Raw genomic sequence first — 17,938 nt, 5'->3', positions numbered from 1 at the left:
TAATTAACAAGTGGAATTACTAAAAGACACCACCCCTAAGGAATAAGACTGAGGTGTGGCAGAAATAGATGAGTTGTTGCTTATCAGACAGGGTTTCTCTGTACAGTTTTGGTGTCTCTCCTGGATCTCACTCTGAAGATCAGGCTGGCCTCAAATTCACAGAGATCCGCCTGACTCTGCCTCCCAAGTGCTGGGATTAAAGGCATGTGCTACCACCACCCGGCTGGGGATTGTTGCTTATCATATACCATCTGCTAAACATATTGATTTCTTTTCATATTCTTGTATTACCTTAATAGAAATTATTTCAAACTATTCCCATTTGTTTTGTCTACATGTAACAAAGAAGAAAAAGTGAATGGTGCCAGATTCTTACAAGTTGTCTCAGGAGCAGTATCAAAGAATATGGTCTAACTAATGCTGCTCTTAGCCATTTGAGCTATTACCCTTTGAAATATATTGTGTTTTTAAGTAACCCACACAAGAAGAATAAATTCCTTTGGCACTTCATAGGCTTTGTCGAGATTTGTCATTCACGAAGAATTAATTCCACTCCCCAGACTTCATTATATCTTTGTACCCAATTAGTGTTCGGCTAGCATGTTTCTCTGATCTTCTCTTCGTTATCTCTCTAATTATTTGTACTCTGCTCCCATTTCAACTTGCCAATAGCGTTTACATGCTTGAAGGTCTCAGTGGACAGAATGTTATAGTTTTCCAACAGTTCCACTGGTTTTCAGCCACAGCCAAAATAACCTTATGCACGCATATACAACTTTCCTGGAGCCCTGTCAAGATTCCCTGCTAAAGTGGAGTCCAGTGTATCTCATATCACAGGCCTCTTGTTGTTTCCGTTATAGAATTTTTTTTCTTGTTAATTCAATGATCTAAAGTTGGGCAAAGGTATTCAAAGATTTGCAACAACCATTTAAATACGTGAATTCCAAAGTTGTTTGCATGGGCCAACTACTCTCCATGTTTCGAAATGTCACAACCTAAGTATCTCAACACAGCCATCAAAGGGAAAGGCTAACTATGGCTCATACCATCAAAGGTACAGCACTCTAGAGAATGAAAACCATACGATCAAAAGACAGTTTGATATTTATTCTTACATCATATCAACAATTCTATTTCTAAACAATGTTAGTCAGAGGGACCATTAGCATCCCCCTTTCCCTGCCTCAGTGAAGAAGCAAAGACTCAAAATGATGATTGAACCCTTGGGAACTGTGTTTTAGCCTTGCTGGTATTCTCTAACCGATAGGCAGATAAAAAGTTCTTTGTGTCCTTCTTCTCATTTTAGAGAAAACATCTGTTGGAGCTTCCTTCTGGTTTCATGTGGAGAATGTCCATAATATATAACTGAAATGGGGATTTTGACACCTCTCTATCACTGCCTCATATGTTTTCTTTAACTAGTGTGGATATAATATCAAAACCTAAGAGCTATATTTTAAAATTGCTTTTATAGTTGAAGTAAATCAATCTATTACCCCCTCATTTATATATATATATATATATGTATATACACATATATCACTATATATGCATATATGTATAATAATCTTTATGGTATATGAATATTCATAAGATTGAGAAAATTTAGAATGAAGCAATTTATAATATTTTTTTCTCAGTGACAGGGTGTGAACTCTATGTTTTCATTAATTACTTCTTAGAAAAGCCACTTTCTCATCGTCTATTTGGCACTGAGCAGTGCTTCAGGCAATCAACAAAGCTTAGTAAGGCAAAGGTCCTGACTTCAAATACCTGTCGAAAAAAGAAGCAAAAGGTTACAAGTTCTGATAAAAATAATTTCTTACATGCTTCCATGAATATTGGTTCATAGAGCTTTCTTGTGTGTTATGAATAGAGAAAGTGGTTTCAGCTTAAGCTTCTGCAAGGCTTAAAAGTGACTCATGCTGTGAACCTGAAGAAGGATTTAGAATGACACAGACAGCTGTACCACGAAGAAAAGGGGGAAAAGAAGAGTCACTGGCACCCAAAGTGGGCACTTGGGATTTGTACTATTGTTATGTTGCTGGATACGTACTTTATTATGGGTAGTATACCAAAGACAAATTTCAGACAGGGCACTCTATGCGTGGTTTTTTGTCTTAGTTTCTTGTCAGAAATATGTCCTCATATAACTTAGGTGCATGGCAAATTCATATAACCTAGCCACCTAAACACGCCATGACCAGCTGCAGTGACGAAACTGATTACTGATAGAAACTACAGTGAACATTTTTTGGTCTGGATAGCTGAAAATCCTCAGTTCACAATGAGAAAATGGGTCACATCTGCCCTAGACTACCTTGTCTTCTGTCCTGTTCCAGATGCCATGCTGACTCTCTCTAAAGTTATCAATAAACAAGTAGTTTATGCCATGCTTGGAAAAGTCATACATGAGAATGTCACCACAGGATTTGTGAGAATGGATTTCACTTGTTAGTTTTTGAAACAGGGTCTCATGTAGCTCAGGCTAGTCCATCTCACTAGGTAGCTGAGACTGACCTTGGATTTCTGATACCCCTGTCTGTAACTCCTCAGTGCTGAGATTGTAGGTGTGTACCATTTCTATTCTTGCTCTTCTAGGCAGGGCTGGGGATGGAACTCAGGGTTCTGTGTGTGTTAGGTAAGCCCTCTGCCAGAATTTGTCAGAATTTTGATGAATCTTTTTCATCTCTCAGGTATTATCAGAAACCCTAAGAAATTCTCTTTAAGTAGAATATGGATATTTTCTCTTTTTATACTCCCATTTGAATTGTGGACACAAAAACAAAATATAATTTTCTAGGTATTTACACAACTCCTTTGAGACCCACTCAGGAGACAGAGGATAAACGTAAGTTAGAGGGACAGAAAATGTCTCATTTCTTTTTAGTGTTCCAGGGTCAAATTTCCCATACAGAATGTTGGATGTTGAAGATCTTGAAACAACATGTTTAGCATGTACAGACTCCTCATAAGGTTCATCAGGCTATATCATGAGGCATCTAGAGTAGGATATTGTAGTTTTCAAATCTTAGGGTAGTGCTGGCAAAATTCAGAAAAAAACAAATCTCTTCTTTTAGTGCTTGAGTCATCATTGATGTGTGGTATCTAAAGTAGCACTTATCACAGTATAGAAAGGACAAAGGTGAAAAGATGAGGAAGACAAGGAAAAGGGACATGGCATACTATAAAGACATGGAGGAAAGAAAACCTGAATGCCTACTATGTGCCAATGCCATGCTAAGAGCTTTGATTTTGGCAAGTTTATTTGATACTCTCCTATAGTCCCATAGAACCTGTCATGATGAATTTGAATCCTCATTACTCTTGGCTTACACTATCATACATAAGTATTCAACAATGATGAGCCCATACCTGAAAGTTTGAAAGGTGCTGTATGTGTTATGTATAGAGAAGGCGATTCAGGTCAGTGCACGGGTCTCTCCCGGAATATATATGTCCCACTACATCAGAAAACTTTAAAGATGGATGGAAAGGGGGCTGTGGCTACCACCACTATAGCATGTACAGACTGGATGATGACATCTCTTATGGAAGATATATATATATATATATATATTTTTTTTTTACAAATATAACATAGATTTTAAACACACCAAGGATAGAAGGTGGGTGATTACAGTCAAGATACTGTCTAGCACATTGCCAACACTCTGGTGAAGTGTAATAATAGAAGTGCATTTCCCAATATGCTTGTTGTTACAAAGGGATTAAAATACCTTCCTCTGTTAAATTTGTCTCTGAGCTTCAATTGTATCAGTGATGCTGTTAATAGACACCAAATCTGTGATGCTTTAAAGCTTTGCCATTGTTGGTGCAGAGAATTTGCTAATTTGTGTATGGACTCACTAATAGTCAAGAGATAGGGGGAATGGTTCTTTTTATTAGATTCTATTCCTATGTCATCCTCAAGAATAGCATTTTCATACCTGGTAAAGGTATTGTATGATTGAATTGTTCAAAAGTTATTCGGTAATTATTAATGTTAAGTAAAAATAGCATACATTTATAGGCTCATTTTAGGATGAAGAAACATACACACACAGACATTGGTATTTTTCTTTCCCCTTTCCTCTTTCTTTCAGAGAGAGATAGAGCTAGGGAGAGAGAGAGACAAAGAGACAAAGAGACAGAAAGAGGGACAGAGACAGAGAGAGATTGAAAGACAGAGACACATAGACAGAGAAACACTATGCAACCCATGCCAGCCTCAAACTTGCAACCCATCTTTGCTTTTCTAATGCTTGGATAGCACGGATGTGTCACCACGACTAGTTTCTGTTTGGTTTCTTAAATTATCCTTCTAACTACAGACTGTTAAAACCTATTGCTTAATGCCAGGGCTACTTACCAGCTTAGGACTTTATATAAAAGGAGAAGAGATGAAGTAGAGTGAAGCTTGTTTGGTTAATACCTAATAAAATACAGGTGCATGACCTAACTCTTCTCTTGAGGTTACAGCCTTATGATGTTTACATATAAATACTTGGAAAAATTTTAAGTAATAAGCTTCTGGAAGATAAAACATGTCAGAAATGATCACAAATTTATATAGTAAAACTGACATTAATTAATTGAATAAGGTTTAATTGCCTTGCATGTCATAAATGATAAGAGCATTATTAGCTCATATTCAGACACAGTTATCATTTCATGATGATTATGTGTAAGAAAGGAATAAATAAATATGTTTATTGTAGGAATATTAATGTATTCAAAGACAAGGAGTTTATGAAATATTAGTACAAATTATTTATAGTGGTGGTCAGATGAAAATATTAATATATAAGTATATTCTTTCCCCTTAGATATTATTTAACCAAAGGATATGTTATCCTATAACAGAATAAATGTCTTAGAGAAGATACCAACTTCCCAATCCTCTTTTACTGAAATTATTGCCATGTGTCAATTCTATTTTATTGCTCCAGTGCAACATGCAAAAGAAATTATACCAAGAGCTATAAACTCAATCTCATTCACTCAAAGTTGAATGACTTTAAGTGTTTTGTACCTGAACATGTCATGAATTTTTAGCTCCCTAATCAGCATACGCTATTGAGACAGATACTGTAGTAATATGTTCAAGATCCGGTACTACACTGGGCAGCACTTTGCCTGTTATTAACTAGGAACCAGTTACTAGGCACTTACAGAATGCTTGGTCCTTAGTAACTTGAGGCTGGCAGGTAGAAAGGAAGGGTTCAGAAGGGTATGGCATCAGTGGTCAGTGATTCACCATACAAGTGTCCCCACATTGCTATATATCTCATGTTGGAGACCTCCCCCCAACACTAACTGTCAATGATAACACTCTGTGTGGTAGTCTGAATAAGAATGACTCCCCATAGGTGCGCGTATAGTTGAATGCTTGGTCTGCAGTTGGTGGAAAGGATTAGGAGGTGTGACCTTGTTGATGAAGGGGTGGCCTTGTTGGAGGATGTGTGGACCTTGAGATTTCAAAAGCCTACACCAGGCCAAGGCACACTCTCTGTCTCTCTCTCTCTGTCTACTGGTTGTGGATAAGATGTAAGCTCTCATTTATTGCTCTATGACCATTCCTGCCTGCCTGTCTGCTATTCTTCCCACCATGATGGTCATGGACTCACCCTCTGAAACTGTAAGTAAGCCCCCAATTAAAATGCTTTATTTTATAAGTTCCTTTGGTCATAGTGTCTCTTCACAGCAGTAGAATAGTAACTAAGGCAGTTGGCATCATTATCAACTCTTTACTATGCCCACCTCTCCTCCTCACATTCCTGTAGGAACAATGCCATTTTAATCCAAAGAGAATTTAGCTTTGCACATTCCACACATTCAAGGCTTTGATTCAGAAACAAAATTCAGTTAATTTCAAAAATAAGGAAACTAGCTGTCAAGGTTATAAAGATGATTTAATTTTTTGTTTTTACTGAGGAAGACTTTTCAAACATAACTGTCATGCAGTAGCAATAATATATGCTAAGCACTTAACTAAAATATTTTAATTAATTTATATTTTAGGATGAGTAATATGAAAATTTCATTTATTGGCAGTAAAATTGCTTATATAACCACAGTTTGATATGGTTCTTATCCTATGTTGAGTCATGTAATCCTGACAATAAGCTTATGTCATTAATCTGTCAATTATATATGCAAGAAGTTAGAATGTTGTGAGGTTAAGGAGCATGGTGTGTTTGGTATAAGGGAAGTTGGTATTTGGTATGGCACACTGGAATCCTTGACCCCTATGTTATCCTGCTCCTTAAAAAAAACATGCAAAACTGCCATGAATCATGGGGTTCATCATCTTATCCTTTTTGGTGCCCAGCATAAGCCATATTTTTTTCTATTTAGAATTTTTATTTGCTGAGATTTTCCTACACGCACACAATGTGTTTTGATCTTATCTGTCCCCTCCTCCCCACTCTAACTTTTCTTAGAGCCTACTCAACACATCTCCCTCCAAAAATCCATGGCTGTATTTTTCAAATCCATTGTTATTAGTGTTATGCGTAAGTGCATGGATATAAGGCCACCCACTGGAATAGGGACAACCCATCGGAGCCCTAATGACTCTCCCTCCCCCAAATGCCATCAACCTCCAATAGATTTAAAGTTACAGGTGGGGCTTTGGGAGCCTTTCCTCCAACTACAGCATGAATCGTATTTATGAGCAACGCCTGAAGACCTACATGGGAAGTAATACAACATGTCAAGGCTCTGAGAGTTTTTCTTGGTGTGATCTTGGACAAACTGCTCACATTTCTAAGGATTCTATTTCCAAATCTATGACCCAGGCATGTAGTATTTGCCTAGTGTTCTGCAGAGACTGCTGATCTGCACAAAATATGTTTGTAGAAACTGTAGAACTGCGCAAACATGAAATTAGCATGATGTTGAAAATGGCCACAAAATATCAAAATTCACCCTTCTGAAACTGAGTCACAGAATTGAAGAATTATAAACTTTCAGAGATGGGTTCTTAGGCATAACTTAGCTAGTGTTCCATGTTTTGAAGGAAACTTTAGTAAAGCTCAAAGCCCAAGGGGAAATTCAGGACTTAAAGGACACTAGGTCTCCTATTTTGCCTTCGTAACACAGTAAATAGAGAAGGGCCATATAAATCATTTAGGGCCATATAAATATTTGTAGATGATTTCACTGTTTTTTAATATGTTAATGTTAGACAGAAAGGAAATACAATTAATGAAATAGGATACAGGTTGAAAATCTGATACTGTTCAAAGTGACTGATATGGGGTATTTCATATTTGTTATATGATGGGATACAGGTTGAAAATCTCATACTGTTCAAAGTAACTGATATGGGGTATTTCATATTTGTTATATGATGGGATACAGGTTGAAAATCTGATACGGTTCAAAGTGACTGATATGGGGTATTTCATATTTGTTATATGAAAAACGATTTTAAATACAAATGTGGAATGATAGAGATGGTAGTTGATTCATTGATTTAGTCATTCAAATCAATGCATCAAGTACTATGATCACTTAGCAAGTAAAAGAGACCATGATTTGTAGAGTCGTGAAATGGAACGTTAATTCACAAAACTTATCCATAGGGCATGCAGAGAATGAGACTTCAATGAGCCTAGGGGAGGGTGTGGGGAAGAGCTTCAAAGATTGGCAGGTGGTATGACTTCTGCAGGTCATTGTCATAGTGCACAGAAGGCAGAAATGAACCATTCAGGATGCAAACAAGAAGCAGGCTATGGATAATGTTGTCAGGAATCTGCCCTTTATATGCTTGGATGGCTTAGTGTGGGAAATGATGTACTTATGTTTGCATTTTCAAAACAATAATTTGATACGTGGGTGAAATCTACAATAATTATGGCTAAAAATTAAAGGAGGCAAGGCTGGCTGTTTATTTATTAGAATAAGAACTAAATGTCAATGTTATTCACTTTAAATACTGTCAAAATTTTATCAGGTATTATAATTTATGAATTGTATTTGTTTATCTCAGATAAATGTTTTAAAAAGCAATGAAATATGTTCAGTGGTGGAATGTTTCCCTGGTACATGGTGTATTATCTCTAGCACCTTCCTCCCAAATAAATAAATAGATGATAGATGATAGACAGACAGACAGGCAGACAGATAGATAGGTAATAGCTAGATAGCTAGATAGATGATAGATAGATAAATAGATGATAGATGACAGATGGATAGATGACAGATAGATGATAGATGGATAGATGATAGAGATAGATAAGATAAATAGGCAGATAGATAGGCAGATAGATAGATAGATATAGTAGATAACTAGATAGGCAGCAGATAGATGATAGATGATAAATAGATATAGAAGATAAATGATAAGCAGATAGAGATGATAGATGACAGTTAGATATAGATGATAAATAGATAGGCAGATAGATATATAGATAGATAGATAGATAGATAGATAGATAGATAGATAGATAGATAAAACTAAGTTTTAAGATGAAATCATGTGTAAGGGCAAAGGAAAAATTCTCCTTAAAATACTTAGAAAAGAAGACTGCCATATGAGGAGTGAATGAGGATGGGATGGGGGAGGTGGGGGGAGCAGGAGGAGGGGGGGGAGGGGGAACAGTGCTTGGTATGTGAAATAAAAAAAATTAAATAAATATATTTTTTAAAATGCCATCAAAAGAAGGAGGAGGAGGAGGTAGCCAGCACTGAGCTATGTAGCTTCCATTTACCTCTATTTTCCACAGGTGGGATGGAATAATATAATACCACACCTCTTTAACTTCTGTCTCATCCTCAGATGCACACATACCCTAGGATTGGGTTACACTTCTGACTTAATTAAGATACCTAGAAGTCAGAGGACACAGGCTACGAGTAGACAGAGTGTATCTTGATGTCTCTTTTGTTACTTCCCCTGGTGTCTAGGTCCTCAACTGAGCAATTCGCCACCACTGGAACAATCCAGAGAAGGTGCAAAGCTCTGGATCTCAGGGTATGTCTTTTTTTTTTTTTTTTTTTTTTTTTTGGTTTTTTCGAGACAGGGTTTCTCTGTGTAGCTTTGCGCCTTACCTGGAACTCACTTGGTAGTCCAGGCTGGCCTCAAACTCACAGAGATCCGCCTGGCTCTGCCTCCCGAGTGCTGGGATTAAAGGCGTGCGCCACCACCGCCCGGCAAGGGTATGTCTTAACAATAACATGCAAGTGTTCTTTGATAACTGACGCCTTCATCAACAATCACTTAAACTCATTTATTCAAAAGAATTTCCATTTCTTTTTTGGCTTCTACAACCATAGGCATTCACTCAGGACTCTCCAATTATTTTCCTCTATGATATCTGGCATCCCATGGGTAGTATTCATTTGCTTGTTTGTTTGCTGTTCATCTTCCTCAACTACAATGCAAGTTTGATGCAAGAAAGTCTAATTTTGTGCAATGCTGGATTTCCAATGACTAGACTAGCATCTGTAACTGTTGTGCAAATGTGTTATGTTGACTTAGTAAGCTTATGAATGACTTCATATATTGCCTAAGTCCAGCCTATTCAGAAGATATCTCAAGACTAGGCTTGCATATACCAGTAGAATAGCTTTTTTATCCATTCAAACATCCAGACCCCAAAGGTTATGCACTATACAAAGTGGTCTTAAAATAAAACGTTTTAAAATGTGCTTTGATACTTTGGCTAGCCTGCAAGGAGAGAGAAAAACACCTTCCAAATAGCAACTGCTTACCCACAATTAAAAAACTGAATTACAATGAATTATACTTTTCTCAACAGGCACCATTAGTTTCAGAGAACATGGCTTTGTATATCCTTTAAAATCTCTGCCTAAGTGTGTTTTTTCAAACATGCACTAAAGCCTGCTGTAAAATTGTACATTAATTTAAGGGAATTCAGCAGAACGATTGGGTTAGAAAGCTAAAATTAATTATTCATGCCACCAGTAGTCTAAAAATGCAAAATGGTTATCAGGAACATGCATAATTATAAGTAACACTGTTATTTTTTAATAATGAAGCCACAGCAAAGGTTAATTAATATTTTTAATAAAAATAAAATTTTGTTCTTGGGAGTTACAAAATGTATTTTGTTAACTCTAGATATTTTTCATGGAAATATGTGCTTATAGTTTTCAAACAAATAGTATTCATTTTTCATGAATAGCTAAAAGCTTCACAGAAGCAATAGCAGTATGCAAGACATTAAACATTTCTCCCCACTTGGACACTAATTGACTTTCTTCTCATAAAAACTTGAATGAGTAGTAAGTGTCAGTGACAGATGTGAAGTGCGCACTTCTCTGACAACTATCCCTAAGACTTCAGCTCTTAGCAGTCCTTTGCCTTGAGTAGATGTACTAACTTCACCTGGAAAAAACTCACCCTGGAGCCTAAGAACAGCTCCAAGACAGTCTATCTATATGGAGTGAATCTGTCTCCATCCGTAATATTTTCTGAATTATTTGAAATACACCCCTCCAGCAAAAAAGAAACCAAACCAAAATCTCTCAAAGCATTGTTTTCTTTACTTTCTCAAGATTTTATTTTTGAAATAAAAGGAAAAGGTCATGGATTCTAAAAATCAAATCAAGATATGACAACCAGCTTGAGCTATGCACATATAGAATGAGGTTCAATATTTACTATTAGGAAGTATGATTCTCTTGCCAAGGTAAGTTTTATATATATAAGAGAAAAGCACAGTACAATACAGTTTATATACAGAAATAAAAGTTTCTGAGAACCAAAAAGAGCTACTCTTACTAATTACATAAAGTAACAGGTAAACACGGGGGTTCTTAGTGGCAACTGGGATGTGTGGCTGTCCTTTCAAAAAGAAAGGGGTAAATCTATGCTTTGTTAAATAATGATGAGAGGAACTAATTAAGCACATCAAGACCAGAGTCAATTAAAATTAAACACTGAGAAGAGCTCCAAAGACTCCTAGTGACTCATTTATTACAGAGTGGCAAGAACGCCAACATGAGGGAGGGTTAATCAGTCTTTCAAATCACAGGACAGTGTGGCTGTGCTTGTGTTCAAAATAAAGCAGTCTCTGATTTGATATGCTATTTCTATTATACCACATTTTCTGTAAGAAAAAAATCACTAAGGTTCCAAATTATCTGTTCTTCATATAGTTTGTAAAATAATTTTGAAGGGAAGAACAGAAACTACCAATGAATAATTCAAGAACATTTCAGTAATACCAAGTAATATTCCAGAGAAAAAAGTCATAATATTGATCTTAAAGGAAATCACACATTAGCAATAAATAAATAAGTTAATTAAAAAATCAGAAAAAGGTTAAGATGCTTGGATGTTTTCCTTTTGGTCATTTACACAAAGATCCATGCAGAAGTTATTCAGAACAGGACACAGCAATAGCATGTAAAATTTTTGCATGGCAGTCTCCAGGACCAAATGGCTCTCTATGTTCTAAGAATGAATTGTGCTATTTTTTTTCTTTTGTGAGAATAGGCTTTCAGAAAGTTGGTGAGAGATATTTTGACTTAATTATTCCAGTAAAACAAAATACATAAATATTATACAACCCCTGTAGAAGGTATAAGCGTTGTCCTGTTCAATACTTTTTTTAAAAAAGCCATTTCATCTTGGGTAGTCATCTGTACTATTTTATTAGTCTAAATCATATAAGGTTAAGAAACCAATATGAGAACTTACCATCACTCAGAAGAAAAAACTCTTTCTTTTTATCTCTTAAAGCATATTTACTTATAAGTAGGAATAGATGGGGTTTTGCAGACGATATTCTGAGCACTCCTCTATTCACTGACTCTGTGTAACCTGAAATGCATTTCTCACCCAGTCCTTGCCCTGCAGGATACCTGAACAAATGTCATATCATCTATTTGAAATGAATCCAATTTAATTCTGGTGGACCAAAAATCTTGTTTCCACAGTTCTAAAACATGCCACTACCTCTAGCTACGCTGTCATTGTCACATAAGTGGCTCAGTGTTATCACTGAAGAAAATATGCTTTGATTGAAAAAAACAGTGCAGTGTGGCTTTAGAAAAATGGAATGACCCCTTTGGTACACAATTTAGTGGGGGACTGGATCAAAGCAAACAGATGTGGTCACTATGGACAAAGTTTAAGGACAGATGTTTCACCTAACCTTTCAAAAGTAGGCAAAGTTTCCAGAGTTGGAATTTGTATTACAAATCACTCATTATTAAAATTTTAAGATACTTGTATAATTTTTATCAAACACTATATATATGATATCTATATATCATCTATTTATCTATCATCTCTCTATATATTATCCATCTATCAGTAATGTCTTTGTATTGATAGGGCAATTAAAAATTCAATTGAAACAAATTATCCTATCATTAAAACCATTTGTTTTCTTTCAGAGTGATTTTCTTTCCTTCATAGTTTATGCTTAATTGTTACCATAAATCATACACATGTGGCTATAAAAGTATTTCAAAAATATTTCTAAATATGAGACATTGTTGCTCCCACTGAATATCAGTAACAGCTGGTCTGTAATATATTAATACAATTTATTTAATTGTTATTGCTCTGTGAAAATTTTAAAGATTTAAAATATCTACTTTTAAATGAAGACAGTAGTTTTTGATTTAACTCAATATCTCCTCAAATGAACCAGGTAATCACTAATTAGATTCTTTACTTCTAGAAACCACTCCTGCCCTTGAACTTGGAATAGCATGAAAGAGTCCTCCCTGGTAATTAACAAGTACTTAAGCCTTTTCTCTTCGGATTAATTAATTTTATAAAATGCTGCTGACTATATATTTGTCTTTTAAATCAAAGAGTTATCTGCACATTTAAATTTTGTTATAAACAGCAGATGTTATTTGATAAATTACATTAAAATAATGGTTGTCATTGATCCTTCTTTTGAAACACCTGCAAGTTTATGTAGGAATTTTGGCTACTTAATTAATTAACAATGATACAGGCTTAGTAATAAAAATACTGAACTACCTTAAATTGTATTTACAGAAACATTTCCAACCCCAAATAATACACTTGAATACTTTCTCAGGAACTCTTTTATGTAAAGGAAATATTTTACTAATTCTTTTACATTTAATTTTTCCTATTTCAGATTCACTTTGGCAAGTTGGTCACCATCAACTGAACAAGAACTTTTAAATGAAGTGCAAATAAAGACTACCCAGCAGCATGACCAGGCATTAGTCTGTCTAAAGTCGTAAGTCTTTATCCAAGGAGCCGAGTGCTGTATCATCAAAAACATCATCGATCTAAACACAGTACAGATAACTAACGACATAATGCTCTTCAAAGTAAATATTCCTACCAAAATTAATGTCATGAGGTAGCGACATTTGCTTATGTCCACATGCCCAGAGCACATTCTGTCCATGTAGATAGTTATCAATAAATACATAATGGAGTGTGTCATAAGAGACAGTCCACTTTACTTACTAGCCAGATGCAAATAAGGAAGAAAATCCAAATGAGATAAAATGACTTCATATTATTATAAAATATACAATATAGCACTGTACCACATTATGAATTTATACTTCAGTTGGTCAATTTTCTTCTTCACCTGATTAAGTACTTAGGTTTTTTTCTTTCTTATTCATTTCTTATCATTCCATATTATTCAAAGTAAAAAATCAGCACACATTTTTTCTTTTCCTTTGAAGCACATATTAACAAAATGATAGAGTACTAACATGCACAGAGCTCGCTATCTAGTGTTTTCTTTCTAAATTTGATAATCTCTTTCAAACGCCTGATCCCAAAGTAGTTTTTAAAATGATCATTGTCATTAGTTTCTCCTTTGAAATACAGTTTCCTAGGTAAGTAAGGATCATATATTTGAAAAATCATTATATGGTAACTATGGAAGGCATTCATTATTAAAACCAAAATAAAGCCACCAATCTTGAACCACAAAAAAACCCACAAAATTCTGAAAGAATTAACAACTGGATATGTGCAAAACCTACAAATATCAATAAGGATCTCATATCATTTAATAGCATTTCCACAGCATCAATGGCATTTAATAAGTCTTTATTGCTGCTCTCTGCTGGAAAGCCAATGATGAAATCAACACATTATCTAGGCGATCAGTATGAATTTTGCCATTGAATTTATAAACTTACCAACTCTACCAATGTCACATTTAATAATTCTATTTTCAAAAGTTGCAGATGCAGAATTTAGTAATAAACTCATTAACGTGAATTCTGTTTAATTATATCATTAATTCATTACATATAATACAAAATATCTTCATTCAAGACAGTTTTTTGGTAATATACTTCACATCTTTGCCCTCAGACAACCCAATGAGACAACCTCATAAACAGAAAATAGGCTCATCATTCATCATGAAATCCACACACCTCACTTCTTTTATTTTGATGAAAGGCTAAGCTTAAATAAACAAAGCTTTTCAATTATGCCATTAATTTACTTGTTTGTTAACCTTGAAATTAAAGTTTCTGCATAAATTGCAGATCCTCCCCCATCAGTATGTGCTAAACCAAGGCTGTCAAATTGAGCTAGTAACTACCAAGCCAATACAGAGCCTGGGTGTGTGTGTGTGTGTGTATACAGACTTCTCCTCAACAACATCCACACAACTCATATTCATAGAAGATGGATCACATACACAGTTTCCAAGAGAGGCATGCACACGAGATCAGAAACAAAATCCTGTTTGGAAAAGACACACGCGCAGAAAAGGCCACTTTTGTGAGTATAGATCCAGAATGAAAGGATGGCATGCATGCTCACCTGGCTGACAGGCTCTTTCGTGGGGGGCTTTCCTCTTCTTGCTGTGCTGGTAGCCAGGGTTGTGGTGGTCTCCATGATTGAGGTGGACATCTCTGACTGCATGGCAGTGGCTGTCGACTCAGTTGTCATAGAGGAAGGCACTTCACCAACCAGCCTCACATTGCCCACTATGGCGATGTTGGCATCATTCTCTGCTGCCATATTCAGAACTTTCAAGCCATTGTAGTAAAGCCCAGAGAGCTGGCCCTGGAAGGGCTGGCCCTGTTCTTTCCCGCCAATTATTATGGTTGCTTGGCTATTGAAGATTGTGAGCTGACGCCCTGTAAAAATAATATTACATACATGCAAAAATGTTGATTGTGAACTCTACATTCTACAAAGGATGATAAAACAGATCTTTTATGGGGTGGATAATGAGAGCAATAAACTATAAGAGAGGCATTTGACTCATAATTCATTGCTTAGAAATGAGGTGTCCATGAAATGTGTAATTACTGGCAAATACTTATAAATTTTCAACATATTATAAATGTAGTGCTTTTGCTAAAAGACCAATCAAACATATATATGACAAATCAGTTTTTAATGGATCCCCTTTTCCTTTGCCTCAAGAGCTTATTGTTGGTCTCTCAAATTTAAATTGCTAAATTTAAAAAGTATGATATATCTAACATTTCAAATATTTGTTATCCTAAAATCACCTCTGAAGTAAGCTAATCTGTAGGAGCTAAAGTCTAATTTTAAATTTTATTGTAAAAAATTTCATAATTCACATAATGCCCATATAACTCTATATGCTATTCTTTAGAAAAGTTTATTTTTTGGAAGGCAGTAATCCATTGTTATTTCAATTATTCTATTTTCCGGCAATCACACTGAAAGGAAACAAATGATTTATATTGAGCTTCTCATAGTAAAAAAAAAGTTCCAAAAATATTTTTCTGATTGGCTTTCAGCAAGTCTATCAAAACAGAACAAAAATAAAATGAAAAAAAAAAAAAGTAGCTTCAGATGTAAAAAGCGGCTTCAGGAATGATACACAAACCAATGGAGAAATCATGGCACATTTCCATCAAACAGTCCTAGCAACAGTACCATTATCATCAAATGGAGACTCCAGGGTGAGCAGAGTTCCCTCTGCTCATAAAGCATGCACACAACTTGAAGTTCAGTTTTAATTAGGTTTGTTCCCAAATGGTCTCAGAAGCTTCCAAACGTTAAAGGGACTTCATTTTGACTGGCAATTCATATTGCCCACTATTTAAGATTCCTATAGTTTAAACAAAGAGTTTTTTTTTTCAGGACCATGATAAAGATATCCGAACTACATATGTTTTAGTTAATAATTTAGAGGCTGGAACATGGATATAATCTATAAACGATTTATCATTTTTGGTTAATGCTTGCTCTGAGTACCTTCGTAGATTGAGTTAGTGGATTATATTTAACAGTCCCTTTAACCTTAAGTTAACTGGGTAAGATTATTAAACCGTTGGTACTTCTAGAAATGTATAGAAATTATTATACAAGGTATACAAATATTACTATCTACATTTTACTGTTTTAAATTTGTTTTTAATTTAGTTTTACGGAAAATTTATTTTTTATGTTTATTAGTGTTACAATGAAGTACTGCTTGGTTATGTTCAAATTATTGTTTTATTTGAAGTTTTAATCAATGCTTTTACCTTTGTCGAGTAGCCATTCATCAACTACTCGACCAAGTCGATATGGAATTCGCTGTCTAGCAATCGCCAGGCGCTCGTTATCATTGTTTCCTTTAAAGTTTAAAGAGACATTTCATTGGTTAAAATCTGTAAGGTCAAAGGTTAAAAGTTAATACTTAAAGCTTGAGCTATACAGTTGCCACATGATTTTTTGAAATTTGGAATTTTAAAAAGTTCTACCTAGAACATCTCATGTCTCAGACTTGTCATTCATTCATTTATTTTATTTTAGCAAACAAAATTATTCCTATGTTAATTGAAAATTAGAAATCTGCATTTGAGCTAGGTTATTAAACTTATGTTATAGACAGACCCGAACAACCAATTTAAACAGCATATAATCGCTTTACAAAAAAATGACCCTTGACCTCAGGGTTTTGTCTTTTTGATGTTTCTTATTAACTAGTTAAACATGTTCAGCTACAACAGGTTTAAGTTTTCAAAATACATTCAACCTCTTATTCCAGATTGGTAATTTATGAACACCAAACTTAACACCGTCTTCGGCACACCGAAGCATCTCAAATAGGCCTAGCATACTTTATTCCCTAGTAAGACCACATATTCCCTTATCATTTCATTTAAGAAAACCACAATGTCCAAACAGTTCTTGTGCATTCCACCAAAACTGGTTTATCAATCACTTGTGCATCATAAGAGATTACATCTCATATTATCCAAATGAGAGTTAGGAAAGGCTTTGACAAGAGTGACTTTGAGCTGAGTGTCCTTCGGTTTCATTTAAAGCCTAACATGCTGAAGCAGATAGCATTTGAAGAAATTATATTTCCATCTTTGTATACTCAAATACCCGCTTACTATTAAGTTCTTCTCTTTTGAAAAGGTGTAAGAGCTTAAGGGACAAATGAAGCTGTAAACACTGGCTCTTAGCTACAGATCTGAACTAAATGAAAGCCTTGCATCTCCGAATAGAAAACATTGTCTGCTAGAAACACTGTTCACATTGACCTTGAATCAAGCTTGCAAATAGACGAGTCTTTTCTTGATCTATAAAGCACTTAAAAGGAATCTGCGCTGCTGTCAGTGCTCAGTAGAGTATATTGGAAGAAAAGTCATTCTATTTCATTAAAATTAGGTAGAATCGGATTTGGAGGCGAGACATTTTAGCAATAGCTTGAGTAAGGATTAAGAGTTGAAAGAAACTTTAAATTATAGTGTTCCCTGTATAGAATGACTGAGGTGTTTTGCTAGAGAAGAAAACAGGTACACCCTCCCCTCAGATTTATAATTATTTATAAGGGGCTTTCACTTTCTATGCTAATGTTGTGATGTATTATACTTACCATAGGAAACCTACCCTAACATAGCTCATACACCTTTGGAAAAAGAGGGAAAAACTATCATTTAGATCATCTCAGTGAGCCTATTATTCAAATGTCAATGTGACTGAAAATATTTCACACCTTAATATTCAATT

General features: G+C 35.2%; 1 protein-coding gene across 1 annotated transcript in view; it reads right to left on the bottom strand.

Moving 5' to 3' along the window:
* The window catches only part of LOC131897734 (neurexin-1-beta), a 391,182-nt gene that overhangs the window by 118,843 nt on the left and 254,401 nt on the right, over positions 1-17,938 (bottom strand). The window contains exons 4-5 of the mRNA XM_059248724.1: positions 16,462-16,551; positions 14,774-15,093 (exon numbers count right to left, since the gene is read on the bottom strand). Coding sequence (XP_059104707.1) covers positions 14,774-15,093; positions 16,462-16,551 — 410 coding nt within the window. The remainder of the gene's footprint in view (positions 1-14,773; positions 15,094-16,461; positions 16,552-17,938) is intronic.

Source organism: Peromyscus eremicus, chromosome 22 (assembly GCF_949786415.1).
Source record: "Peromyscus eremicus chromosome 22, PerEre_H2_v1, whole genome shotgun sequence".
Classification (NCBI taxonomy): domain Eukaryota; kingdom Metazoa; phylum Chordata; class Mammalia; order Rodentia; family Cricetidae; genus Peromyscus; species Peromyscus eremicus.
The sequence above is the reverse complement of the archived record's forward strand: the minus strand, read 5'-3'. Positions and strand labels throughout refer to the sequence as shown.